This window comes from Aquarana catesbeiana, linkage group LG13 (genome assembly GCF_042186555.1).
Source record: "Aquarana catesbeiana isolate 2022-GZ linkage group LG13, ASM4218655v1, whole genome shotgun sequence".
In the NCBI taxonomy this organism is placed as follows: domain Eukaryota; kingdom Metazoa; phylum Chordata; class Amphibia; order Anura; family Ranidae; genus Aquarana; species Aquarana catesbeiana.
Window position 1 is genome coordinate 184,837,131 of NC_133336.1, and position 14,735 is coordinate 184,851,865.

Here is a 14,735-nt window from a genome sequence, read left to right on the forward strand (position 1 = left end):
ACAGAACTAATCTGCTCCCTGACTACAACAGAACTAGCCTGCTCCTCGACTACAACAGAACTAGCCTGCTCCCTGACTACAACAGAACTAGCCTGCTCCTCGACTACAACAGAACTAGCCTGCTCCTTACTACAACAGAACTGGCCTTCTCCCTGACTACAAAAGAATTGGCCTGCTCTCCAACTACAACAGAACTGGCCTGCTCCCTAACTGCAACAAAACTGGCTTGCTGTCCAACTTCAACAGAACTGGCCTGCTCCCTAACTACAACAGAACTGGCCTGCTCCCTAACCACAACAGAACTGGCCTGCTCCCCAACTACAACAGAACTGGTGTACTTCCCAACTACAACAGAACTGGCCTGTTCCCCATCTACAGCAGAACTGGCCTGCTTTCCAACTATAACAGAACTGGCCTTTTTCTCAACTTCAGCAGAACTGGCCTGCTCCCGGACTACAACAGAACTGGCCTGCTCCTTGACTACAACAAAACTGGCCTGCTCCCCAAGAATAACAGAACTGGCCTGCTCCCCGAGTACAACAGAACTAGCCTGCTCCCCAACTACAACAGAACTGGCCTGTTCCTCAACTACAATGCAACTGGCCTGCTCCTCAACTACAGCAGAACTGGCCTGCTCTCCAACTACAACAGAACTGGCCTGCTCCCCAACTACAACAGAACTAGCCTGCTCCCCAACTACAGCAGAACTGGCCTGCTCTCCAACTACAGCAGAACTGGCCTGCTCCCCAGCTACAACAGAACTGGCCTGCTCCCCAACTACAACAGAACTAACCTGCTCCCCGGCTACAACAGAACTGGCCTACTCCACAACAACTGGCCTGCTCTGCGCCTAAACCAGAACTGGTCTGCTCCCCAACTACAAGAGAACCAGTTTGCTTCCCAACTACAACAGAACCGGCCTATCCCCCAACTACAACAGAACTGGTCTGCTCCCTGGCTACAACAGAACTGGCCTGCTTTCCAACTGCAGTTCTGCAAAACAAAATATAAAATATATTTTCAGCTTTATTCAATGTAATAATGCAAATAAATATATTCAAAAATATAATGGCTTGACAATGTTATCCAGTCCTACCATCAAGATAATGGCCTCATAAGAGCCAACTGACGTCACCCATGGCAACCAAGCATATTTACTAGGAACTACTATAATATTCACTTTGCACTAAGCCCCATTAAATACAGCCCTGTGTATTTATGTATCCCACGCGGGTTTGCTTTTTGTACAGTGTTACTACATGACTACTCAACTCAGATGTACCTTTCCTACGGAAGAACAAAGATTTCCTTGTAATCCGTGCAGCTTTCTATGATATTGTGACTTGCACACACAGCAGCAGAACAGAGGGCACATATAGATCCCTGCCTGTCCAACAGCGATATCTAATCAATGGGACTGATTTATGAACCGAAGAGCAGAGTATGCGCCTGCAACAGCAACCAATCATGTCGCTTTTGCTTCATACACCTTCCCAGTGAACTCATTTATGAAGATGCCTGGAGGAACTGTCTGTGCTGCCCATAGCAACCAAGCCAGTATGTATTCTCATCCCCAACAATTAGATGAAAAATACAATGTGCTGCTGAAGGCAACAGATGGAAGAAAGAGAGGAGAGGAGAAAGGGAGGAAAGTGTCTTTTAATTTTAATCATCAGCCCTATTAGTGAAAATTCACCCCAGGAAAAGATCCTAGCCGGTTCCCATGTGACTAATCACTTCATAGATAGGTATACTTTACTAGAAGTCAGATATAATCATTTTAACTCTCTATGTGAATCAGCATCTATATTTTTCTCTGTTTTGGCTTTAACTCAGGTGGACTACACAGAGCCATCCGATTTTGCTGCATGCACATTCTGTCCTGAGGCTGCTGGAAGCCGGACCATGTACACCCTATTAAGCCCCGTACACATGGGGGGAATGTCAGGCGGCATTGGCCAGCTTCTGTCAAAGGGGCATGGCCAAAAAAGGTCTGCCAACCGGCACCTGGTCTGCTCTCTTACCCATTGGCTGAGAGCACTGACTAGAATTTTCTGGCAGGGGGCCATCCCCCTATCATAACACAATGGTGCAGCAGGGGAGAGCGCTGTACTAACATTGGATAGTTAGTACAGTGGCTCTGACCTAAGCTGTCAGGTTTTTTTTGTTTGTCCCGCTGGGCTGAATAAAAAAGAACTAGCAGTGTGTACTAGGCTTTAGTCTCAGCCACTAAGAGAGTGCTTTGATTTCAGTCATCAACAAAGAAAGACTATCCTTGTCCAAGCGCCTCCATGGGGCTGTCTCTTTTACTTTTTTGTGTGTAAAATTTGTAGGGTGTGGGTCTGTGGCCGACCCTGAAGTCTAAGGGGAGGATGTATGTACATCAGGTTCTTTCCTCTCCTATCTTGGGGTCAGGGTCTCTTCGGGAGAGCCCCCCACCAAGCACTTGTTGGTTGACTTCCACTGATCGTGACGAGAGGTGTCCACCAGGCCTTTTGGCCAGGTGGACCTGAGTGTTCCTTACCCCCAACATGAGTCTGGCACCCCAAGAGGCCAGGGGGATCCTTCCTCTTGGGTAAAGACCATCTGACACACCCTAGTGCATTTTTATTGTGTGGTAACATGCACTTTTTTGTTTCACTTTGGTGTTCTGTTTTTGCACACCACACCGCAGGCTCAAAAAAATTAAATAAAAAGCACCTGCATGATCTGTATATGCTTACTTGGGTTACAACTTACAGTCCAAGATGGTATCTCTCATCCTATATTTATTACTCTACAAGTCATGATGAAGGTGAGGGGGGTTGTTCAGCCCCCGAAATGTGTTGTTGCAGAATAAAACCTGGACAAACTAGTGTGGAGCTTCCATCTCCAATTCTGAGGCATACAAGAGACACTGGGACTTTAACAAAAGGTAGCGAGAGGGAATAAAAACTCGCAGAGAGTTGAGTGTCCCAGGTTAGGCTTCTCACAACAAACTGGCCTGCCATCCAGTGGCTACCCAGCAGCAGCTTAACAAAAAAAGCAGATCCCAATAGAAAGAGCTCCAGACCAAATGATAGAAGAGTCAAAATTAACTTAATGGGTTGCACTAAAAACATCAAACGCATTTTGGAGACCAGAAAACACCCCTACCCCTTTCATCAGGGCTTCAGTTAAAGCCAGAAACTTACGTGGACTCAAAATAGGGTTTGTCTTTGGCTAAGTGTGCAGAGCATCAGATGGGGTAGAGAGGGAGATTGTAGCTTGACCCGATTTCCACAGGAAAGCCCTATTTCCATTAAGTCCATTAAAGTTTCTGACTGAAGCCCTGATGATGTTTTTGGCCCTCAAAATACGTTAGCTGTATTTTAGTGCAAACCAATAAATCAATTTGGACTCGTCTATCATTTGGTCTGGAGTTCTTTCTATTGGTGTTGGTCTCATCCACTAAGAGAGTGCATTGATTTTAGTCACCAACAAAGAAACGCTGTCCTTGTCCAAGCACCTGTAGATTCTGTACATGCTTACTTGGGTTCCAACTTACAGTCCAGGACAGTATCCGTCATCTTCCTATGGTTTTTACTCTACAAGACTTTAGGTGAAACACTAAAAAATGCTGGCCCCTCAAAATCTGTTGACTGTATTTTAGTGCAAACCGATAAATCAATTTGGACTCTTCTATGATTCGGGCTGGCACTCATTCTATTGGTACATGTTTTTTTCATCGATTTCAGCCATTGGACTGGTAGACTTAAATTCTGAGAAGGTAACAACAAGGCACAAGAAAAGGGCAGCACTGAAATAATCAATGTAATGAGCAGATATGGATGCCCTCATGATATACAAAAAAAATATGTCTGTCTATTTATCTATACTGTAAAAATCCCAAAATGGTTTAGAGGCACTCAAGGGTCTTGCAGAGGAAGAAGATCAAAACAGCAGTGTTTTTATTGTCAATCAACGTTTCCATGAAGCTCAGTCCATCTTTCTCAAGAAAGATGGACTGAGCTTCACTGAAACGTTGACAATAAGGACCTGTGAGTGCCTCTAAACCAGTTTGGGAGTTATATGGATTTCTTTGTTGGCGAGCACCTGGGCATATATATATATATATATATATATATATATATATATATATATATATATATATATATATATATATAAATATTTTTTTTCCTTTTTTTTTTCTTTTTATTAATTATATGTATAGTGGAAAATAATGGAAACAATGTTCTTATTACATTTACATATGTCAGTAAGATTATTTTCAAAATTGTTTTTTTTTTTTTTGTGCCTAAAAACATTAACACATTAACACAGCATAAACATAATCAGTCATAGAGGTATACTTGGGCTTGAATGATTAAAATTTTAAGGTTGCACAATCTAACTCGATCCTGAGTGGCTATGTGTTTTATTTTATTGATCAATTTACAAAAACTGCAGGAAAGATATCAGTCTGTGCTGCCCATCACCCAATCAGAGTGATTCTTTAATTTCCTAAATCTTATAGAATTGTATTTTAATCGAGCTTGTTATGGCCAATGCTGTCCCTTTAGTTTAACACGCCAGTCTTTATGCAAACAATTTAGAAGCAAAAAAGCAACAGTTGTTTCCCCGTAACCAATCAAATGGCTAGCTTCCTTTCCTTGGAGAGTAAAGGATAAAATGTTATTGGCTGCTTTGAGCAATAGCTCCACTTTTGCCCAAGTCTTAATACGCCAGCTCTAGAACTGAAAAATTGAACTGAGCCCAATAAAATCTCTTTAAAACTGTTTATTTATTTATACATCATCTCAGTATCAATCTGGTCTACCTTCAAAGAGGGACATGTATTAGACTAGTTTACATGCTGACGGCATTTTTCTTCAAAATAAATAAATTTAAGTCAATCGGCTTCTCAACATTTGTAATCTTGCCTTTGCGTTTGCACTATTTATTTTATTTTTTTTTTCTGCCTTCTATGCAGCCTCGTAAAGATAGATTTTAAGAGTCATGAAAATATATCAGTTAGAAAACCAAAAATGAAAATAAAAAGATTGGGGGGAAAAGGGGGCTAATTTCTGCAAAATCAAAAATCAATGGGAAGCTCACAGCAAGCTCCCCCTGGGAACAGAATGCAAAGGCTTCTGGGTAGTTTATGAGTGGATTGTGTGTGTGTGAGTGGCGCTGACTGAGTCTGCTGTAGAGATCGATGATTCTCCATGTAACCCTCGCGTTGCTGGGTCAAAGTGAAAAAAATCCATTGCTGTTTTTGTATTTAAGAAAACAATAAGAAGCGTCCACCTTAATTATTAATAGACGAGAGAGAGAGAAGTATAATTAAAGGGTGATTTTCCAAAGCCTAGCCAGAACTGTGTTCACTATGGAGAGCCAATCAGATTTAGAGGAATTTAAAGAAACAAAAAAAAAAAAAAAGGAAAGAATTAAGCTGATTGGATGTTTGCCACAAAAACGTGTTTGTTATAAGGCCAATCCTTTAGGTAACCATCCCGAAAATGTAACTATTGTGATATTTATATCTATACACCCCCATCAATGTCTGTTAATGTAGAAAGCTTAGCATAATTAAAACCCCATGCTTCAACATGTAATGTGGACAAACAAGCATGGCTTAAAGTACCGCACAGGGGTATGATAAAAAAACATCAATCAATTATTCGCTGCGCATTACAATGATCTAACCGCACTTAAGATAGCTGTCCATCTAAATTGTTTTTCTTTTTTTTTTTCTTTTTTTTTTTTACAAGTCTATGGCCGATTTCCAAATTTTAATTATTTTATTAAAGTACATATCTTTGACATCTGAACAATATTTCGTGGATCTTCAGTAATCTTTCAAATCCCTACATTATATTTAAGAGAATGCACATTTTAAAACTTTTTTTTTAATTTTTTTTTTTTTTTTTTAGTTTAATAGATTTCAATAACCAATTAAAAGCAAAAACTTAAAAAGACACATTTGTGTTAAAAAAAAAAAAAAAAAACATTTTCTGTTTATACACATGTTGCTTAACACTACAGGAAGATTAAATCGTTGTTCATAACATCTACTAGCATTCATACGTTTTACATTGCTGTAGTGAGTAAAGTTCAGCTGGAGATTTGGCACTGACTCCTTTGCCTTCATCCTCATAAATATTCATTAGGTGGGAACTGTGAATGTGAAGTGGATGTGCAAGTAAATTCTTACAAAAAAAAAAAAAGAAAAAAAAAAGGCTGGCACATTATTTTTAAATAATTTTCAGCGGGTTGATTACTCTTTTTGTTGGGGCAATATTTTACATCTACCATGACTGTGTTCATTTTCTGAGCTGTTTCATCGACCAGTGTGTCACAGTCACTCCTCTTGCAAGGGGGCTGCAGCAATTCACACTTTAATGCACTGACAATAAAAAGGTTAAAAACCACTGTGGGCTTTTGTTCATGAGCAAGCTTTGTAGACATAAATGGCAGGAAGGAACCACCTGGCCCACCCAGATCCTTTATTTATTTTTTAATTTTTGGGAAATGTTTTTGGTTGATTCGTAATCTTTTTTTATCAACTTATTTGTTTTTGGTTGATTCATAATCTTTTTTTATCAACTTATTTTTTTAATTTTATTTTTTGTTCAGATGTTACCATTTGAGATATGGGGCAATCAGTGTTCTTTTGACCTTTATTTTATCCTCTCTTAAATCTCTGCATAACAGTTTTATCTAACAGGTATAAATGTGAAATCCAAGCTTTAAAAAAAATAGAAATAAAATTATAATAATGAAACTACTGTATTATATAAATAGATAGCTTTTAAATATAATAGTGTAAACAAATTAATATTACAGTACTTTTGATGGCCCTATTTTTTCTAGGTCTTGTTAAGTCTAAAGTTTGTAAATTGAACCCTGTAATATTTAATGTACATTGTTGTGTAATATGTTTGCCCTTTATAGGATAATAGCAGTAAAAATGTACGTTTGTGTGTGTGTTTTGATTTTTGATTTTTTTTTTTTTCATAATCCTCAACTGAATTTACTAAAATGTATTAAGTTTATAAAAACAGGTGTCTCTGTGGCTCATGAAATGAGTTATTTAGGAGGATGATCACACTTGTGAGGATGATCACAAACAAATCCTAAGAAAGCAATAAACAAAAATTATTAATTTTACTTTTGGATTAGAAGTTTTAAAAAAAAAATGAAAATAAACATGGACTTTGTGGCATTCCAAATCTTAAGTAAATAATCCCATTAGCATTAAATAAGTGAAATGGAGGGCCTGTTTGACTTTCAATTTTCTGTCAATAATCTATCCCTATGTAACTCTAGCTTATCATTTTTTCTTTGGTCAATGTTTACTGCCAAAATTGCTGTCAAGAATTTCTAGATAAGAAATTGCAATAGAATCAATCGACACTGTATACAAAAATTGCTTTCTTCCCTAAAATTATTTAGAAATTTCTTAAATCCATATAGGGCATATAAAGTTAAACAAAAAAACCCCCACAATGTTCCAACCACAATCATGTGATTATCCAATCCCCATTTTAGCCAACAAATAATCGGCCTGCAACTCTTACGATTTTTGCAAATGAACTCACACGCCCACTTGGCATATAGGCACATACTACTCTTATTTTACAAAAACATCAACTGTTAAAAAGGCCTTTCCTTCCATCAGATGATGATAGTTTTAACCTTTAGAAAATATAAAGCAAACATTTGGGTGTAAGGGGACAATTACAGTATAAGTTCCTCATAACTTTTGCGCTTCAGGTTGAACTTAAAACATAGTTTTTATTCTTGTTAAATAAATAGTACCAAATATTTAAACATATGGAATTTATTTAAGGGGCCAACAATAAGAATAAAGGCCTACATACTGTACCTACCTAAAATTAAAAAAAAATCTGCAACAAAAATCTAGTGCATAATTCAGTAAAAGCTACTCTCTTCATTTTGATAGTGGGTAAAAAAAATATGGCATGAAATAAAAAAAATAAAAAAACATACTGCCTCTGTTGTTTGCTTCAATATTGATAAAATATATCAACTGAAAAAAAAAAATTGGTTAAAATAGCAAACTAGCATTAATTGCCAGTGCATTGTCCTTCTTGCCGCCATTTTGCACGTGCAGGTTTATGAAGCGCTGCTGTTTGGTCGAAAGACAAAGACATTTACTTTTCATCATAATTAATTTTCAATGACATGCTCACATAGGTATCCATGTTCATTAGGGATCAGCAAACTATAGAGCCACAGGCCATTATGATAAAATAGCGATATAAATCACAAACATAAAGAGGTATTTTCTGGATTCTTTTACCAAACAGAAAAGCCCAAATTTGTAAAACGTCGCTTTATTTTAAAGAGGTTTTTTTTTTTTTTTTTTTTTTTTTACTGATGATGGAATAACTTAAAAAATGCATTTAAATATTCAATGAAATAGAAGTAGTAGACTTATAAAGATATTATAACCACTGCGGTTCAAGAGCACAAGATGGCTGACTGACTACTGACTAGGCCAAATGCTCCTCACCAGTCGTCATCAAGTTTGATGGTAAATTAAGCAAATATTGGATCTCAATTAATTTGATTTTTCTTTGTTGGCTGAAAATTAGCATGCATTTTCCAATATGCAAACCAGAGAGCACAGAGGTGACTCATTGCTTTCCCTTAGGGTCTACAATATATAGGCTAAAAATGCTGATAGAAAAAAAAAACGGATATTAGTAAATGTCTTTTTTTTAACAGGTTAGTAAATCATCAATTATGCAATTTAAAAATTATTTTTTTTTAGCACAAATTAGAGTCAATGATATTGGGTAGTTGCAGGCATCATGAATGCAAAAAAAATCTATAGGTGTCTGTAATTTAATATATTTTTTTACTAAAAAGAAATAAGTGTGGGTGTTTATATATATATAGATATATATAGATACACTATATCTATATAGGTATCTATATCTATATATATATATATATATATATATATATATATATATATATAGAGAGAGAGAGAGAGAGAGAGAGAGAGAGAGAGAAAGAGAAAGAGATGTTACATAATGAGAAATATACATGTATAGGCGTTTTTTTTAACAGAAAAGAAAATTATAGAGTAAAAAAATGAAAAAAAAAAAAAAAAAAATATATATATATATATATATATATATATATATATATATATATATATGATATTAAAGATAGATAGACAGACAGATAGTCAATTGAAATCTAGCTAAGTAGTGGAAAATAATTCTGCAGTTTATCTCTTTATGACAGACCAGAGACAACGCAAGGAATTTCACACAAGCCATTGTCACTAGATCAGTGTGTATAGGTATACAATTATACAATTAGACACACTAAAATGCATTTAATTTGCATGGAAAAAGTGCTCCGGCCTTATGAGCCACTTGTAGGCCATCTGCTGTGTCACACTAATGTCATTCCACTCACAAGGGCCCACCTGGGGGCAGCTTTGGGAGTTTAAAAATGTGTTCTTTTTCAGTTTTGATGGAATACCCTCTTAATGACACAACACTTTTAATTGCCATGTTTGTTTGTGCACAAGGGTGCGAAAATACAAAATATTCTGACAGCCCCCTGGGCCTTCAACATAACTGCACATTTTTTTTGCAGTATTTTCAGGAGGTGTATGATATTTTTTTAAAAACATTATTGGTGTTGACTATAGAAGCTAAAACAAACCCACTCAAATTTGAAATAAAAATGAACTACCACTATTAGCAGCAACTTCAATTTAAATTTGAAATGATTAAGACATTTTATAGGTGTTCTTGCACTCATTATGCAATGAGTGAGTCTTCTCCTTGCATTGCCCGAGGTTCCAGTCACCAGCATGCTCATAATAAACTATCTTACCTTCTAACCTTAAAGCTGCCATTCTCTGGAATTCAGGCTCCTGAAGCCACCGCCACATCCTCTTGAAGGTCTCTCTTCCCGATTTTAGCTTGCTCCAGGGTTTAGGGTTTCTTAGAAGGTCAGAGAGAGTCCCTTGTGACCTACACAGAACCCTCTCTGCAAAAATAGCTTGTGGGATGCTGTATCTTTTCAGTTCTGCAATAATTCTTTGGGCAACATCTTTGGTATTAATCTCTTCCAGCTGGCTTGAGAGAGTAGTGTTTTGTGTTGGCATGGGGGGGTTTTGTCTACAGTTAATATCTGCCCTGTGGTGAACATAGTGATGTTGGTGCATGTTGTTGGGTGACCCTACTCCAGAGGAAGGAGGAGGGGACAATTCTCTTGAAAAGTGCTGGTCTATCCTGCTAAACATACTGTGGTGGGCATCAAAACCATTGCCAGATACCATCTTCTCATTAGACAAGTGTCCTGAAGTGTGACCATAACCGTGCATGGAGGTCAGGTTAGGGCTTGGCAAAGACGAAAGGCTTTGCCCCATGCTTATATCTTTAGGATAGTGACTATAAAAGTTACTAGGGGGCCCAAGTCCCCTGTCTTCTCTCATTAAAGTAAAACTTCCAATGACATTTCCAACGGGGACACATTGATGATGCTGGTGGTGATGGAACTTTTCGTGAAGGGGCTGCAATGGGGTCAAGGTTGTGTAACTGTTTGCGGATCCTGGAGGAGAATCACCCCCAAATCCCAACCCTGGGTGCAACGATGCGGCCAGATGATGATCTGAGCGGTGGTAGTCGCTTCCATCCAACACAGAGGTCATACTGGACACCAACGATGATCTTGGTACAGGTGGATGCAAAGTCCTACCTTGATTGTGCATCAGCTCTTGGCCTGAGATGTCTTCACCGGTCTCCAAACCCAACTGGACGTTCATGTCTTCAGGCTACAACATCCTTCTCTTTATCTAGTTGTGTCCCATTAATCTTTACTCTAAATTGACTGGAAAGAATCACAGCTTTAGACCTAAGTCGGCCAACCTGTCTAATTTTCTTTTCTCTCACAAACACATCTACATTCTGATCAGGTTAGGCATTTATTGGTATCAAAATTCCGATAACCAACGAGAAAATATTTTATAGGCGCAGCGAAAAAAAAAAAATAATCAACCCCGTGACATGCAATCACTACAAATACTATGAATGCACCAGTTATTAACCCCTACATGCCCACAGTACAGCAATGTACAGAAGCACACAGAAGAACATATAGGCACTTACGGTTGAGATGGATCCTTACCTATTGAAATGCGGTTTAAATCAGATACACATCAGTCTGTTGTGGTCTACAGATCTTCATCAGGTTCCTCTTTTTATGGGTAAATGAGCTCTTCAGTTTGTTAAGGGATAATTATCAGATGCAGGCTTGTCTTGGCTCTCTCTCGTTGCACAGAGAGAGTTTGAAGATCCTAGCTGTGCAGACAGGCAGAGAGAGAGCTTTCTCTTCTAGCCTAGGTCCTATTGTGATATTGTCTCCCTCACAGAGATCAGTGCCCCTGCTTGCTTCTGCTTCCAGCCCACAGCTAAGTCTCATCGATTTTAGTCCCAAACACTCCAGTTTCCTGCTACCACACGTCACTAGCCTAAAATCTGACAGATGTGCAATCAAACACTGGCCAGGAGTAACTCTTTAAGCGCTGGACCCCTCCTTCTGCCTCCTGACAATTAAGACGACAGCCCACCCAAAGAAATCTGAAGCCTTCAGCCTTTAGGTGGAGAGAAACTAATGCATAACAATAGAGAGATTTATATATACATACAAAGACTTTTGTCTTGTGTAGCAACAACATAGATAGGTCACAATAGGCACATCTTTAAATTAGGTGCCCAATGTAAAAAAAAATAAAAATAAAATATATATATATATATATATATATATATATATATATATATATATATATATATATATATATATATTATTATTATATATATATATATATATATATATATATATATATATATATATATATATATATATACACACACACAAATATAAAAATATAATTATAATACAGTAGCTAGATCGATTGATAATTATATACAGTATTTACATTTATATATAGGATAGATATATGAAATATATGTATTTAATTCCCGCTAAGTGTTTTTTTGCTATAGTCAATTTTAACACCAGTGTAGCTTATTTTATGGCTTTGTTCACACAATCCATTGTTCAAAATAAATATTTTATTAAAATAAAACAATTCCTAGAAATTTTACACATTATTACATAATATATAGATGATCAATAATATATATTTTTTTAATTCTGGACACAGAAATCTACAAGACAAAGACATATTTAAATCATTGTTCTTAATGCTCATATCTCTATAGTGCCAACATATTCTATAGCGTGTTATATACTATAATCACAGCATTTGCATTTGTCTACTGCAATGAACTTTATGTGTTCACACCTTTACGTATTACAATATAGATAGTAATGAATTCTTCTACTCATGTTTCCTGGATGGTAGGAGGAAGGAGAGCACGCAGAGGCAGCCCACGTGAATATGGGGATTACATACTAACTCCATGCAGATAGTATGGCAGCACCCCAAGAACCCAGCACACTATAAGATAGCTATAGGCGCAATAAAGTTCTTAGACTAACATCTATGGTGTGATATATTTTTTGCATTAACCTAACTGGCTGTTAGAAGCAACAAATACTGATGATAGAATAAATTATTACTCTAACTAGGTAAGGTTCAGGTTAGTCTATTGCACCCCTACTATTAGAGTGTTTATTTTGTTATTAAAATGAATTATTACTAAATATAATCATCATCATAATAATAATAATAATAATAATTATAATTATTATTATTAGTAGTAGTAGTAGTAGTAGTAGTAGTAGTATATAAGTATTATTATTATTATTAATTTTTAACACAAAAGAAACAGCAATATAACTATTTTTTTAATACTGTGCATGTGCAATGCAAAGGTACAGAAATTAAATTTTAGCGACACTTGTTAATATAATAAATAGATTTATTAAATAGGATAACACACAGAAACACAGATGCTCTATACATCTTAGATGTGATTGAATAGTATAACACACTGGCTCCTTTAGATAGAGTGTGTATTAGCTTTTAAATAGAGTGCATGAATGATTAACTGAATGGTACACTGGTTCAGTACACAGGCCCATGGGTATGGTTTGCATGACTGCACCTCCCATGAGGTCTTTGGTAATTTCATTGGCATCAGGAGGGGATGTGCTAACGCCTGAAGGCCCACTCCACTCAAAACTGCCTTTTTAGTTGTGTATGATTCTTGCCATGTTGAATCACAGTTTTGTAGACACCATTTAAAATGTAACTCAAACAGAATAACTAAGGACACGCAAATGCCAAACTTTGGTGTCAGCTCTTGTGGGATGTTTTGGGCCTGGTAGGTCAAGACCCACCAAAAGTGGTCTGAGGAAAGAAAACGTATATATATATATATATATATATATATATATATATATATATATATATATATATAATGCCCCTGGTGGAAACAGGATCTAGCTCTGCACAACACAAGTCCTTTATCTACTGATAATGTAAAAAAAAAAAAAAAAAAATAATTAAAAAGTCCAGATGCTAACGAGTGATAACCAACCTAAGGCTATTCAGAAGGGGTGAATCACAAACTATCATGGGGAGATCTGTCCCCAGAAGATTCAAAGAAATGCAATCAGTTGCCAGGTGATGTAATCCACTGGTGTCCATCTAAAACGGAAGTATCTGTGTTAGGTGCATTGGGCCTTTCACTGTTCTAATCTGTGGCACTCCAGACACAGGATATTTTGGGAGCATCAGTCCACCCCTGCAATCATTATGACATGTGCCTCTTTTCAAATGCTGTGGGGACCCCTAGACAGTCAAAACCTTGGGGCCCCTCTTGTAGGTTCCTGGAGGTTCATGGTGTGAACTAGCCCGTAAAATGGAATGCATGATTGTTTCAAGTTCTTTTTTTTATTATTTACAAATAAATGTACTAAAATGCCATAAAGTTTCAAATTAAGAAAATACAAGGTGGCATGACACTCAGATTGCCAACTATGCTGGGCTTTCTAATGCGAAAACCTAGCACTGCTTCTGCACACCCATCAGCTGGTTGGGATCTCCATAGATGGGAAGATATCTCCATTAGAATGACAGACAGGGAGATCTCCAGAACTTCAAGTATATGTCATAAGGCCCCTTTCATACGGTGTGTCCAATCAGGTCCGCATGTTAGTTTTTCAGGTGGACCTGATTGGATGGTCAATTCACCTCTATGGACAGGCGGGTGTAAACAGACTTGTGTCTGTTTACACCCGGCTTTGTTCGGGCCTGAAAAAAACAGAAGTGGATCCATCCTCTTAAAGCGGAAGTAAACCCATCGATTTAACAGTTTCAAAAAACAGTTACATTCCCAGCACGTGCCAGGAATGTAACTGTCACATTGATTGGTTGTGCTCTCAACCAAACTATCACACCATCCAATGGCTGGTGTCATAACTGATCACATGTGCAGCATCATGGCAGTTATAGATTTAACAGAGGCCAAGATGACATCTTCCTTGGCTGAAACCGAGAAGAGGATTTGCTTCCACTTTAACCACTTCCCACCCGGACTATAGCAAAATAACGGCCGGGAAGTGGTTTAATTATCCTGACTGGGCGTCATATGATTTTACCGCAAACCTCCATCGGTACTTTGACTTAGAATACTGGGGTTATGACAGCAGATAGCTGCCATAACCCCCGTTATTTTCTGAAACGGTGGGCGTTCCTCTTTGAGGTAAAAGTGGTCTCCGCGGCGGAAATCACTTTTATCGAGGGCGGG

At 37.4% G+C, this 14,735-nt stretch overlaps 1 protein-coding gene across 1 annotated transcript in view; it reads right to left on the minus strand.

Annotated features, from left to right (window-relative positions):
* The window catches only part of LOC141117621 (hepatocyte nuclear factor 6-like), a 28,266-nt gene extending 16,835 nt beyond the window's left edge, over window positions 1-11,431 (minus strand). The window contains exons 1-2 of the mRNA XM_073610559.1: window positions 11,143-11,431; window positions 9,847-10,845 (exon numbers count right to left, since the gene is read on the minus strand). Coding sequence (XP_073466660.1) covers window positions 9,847-10,780 — 934 coding nt within the window. The 5' untranslated portion in view covers window positions 10,781-10,845; window positions 11,143-11,431. The remainder of the gene's footprint in view (window positions 1-9,846; window positions 10,846-11,142) is intronic.
* Between the last annotated feature and the right edge of the window lie 3,304 nt (window positions 11,432-14,735).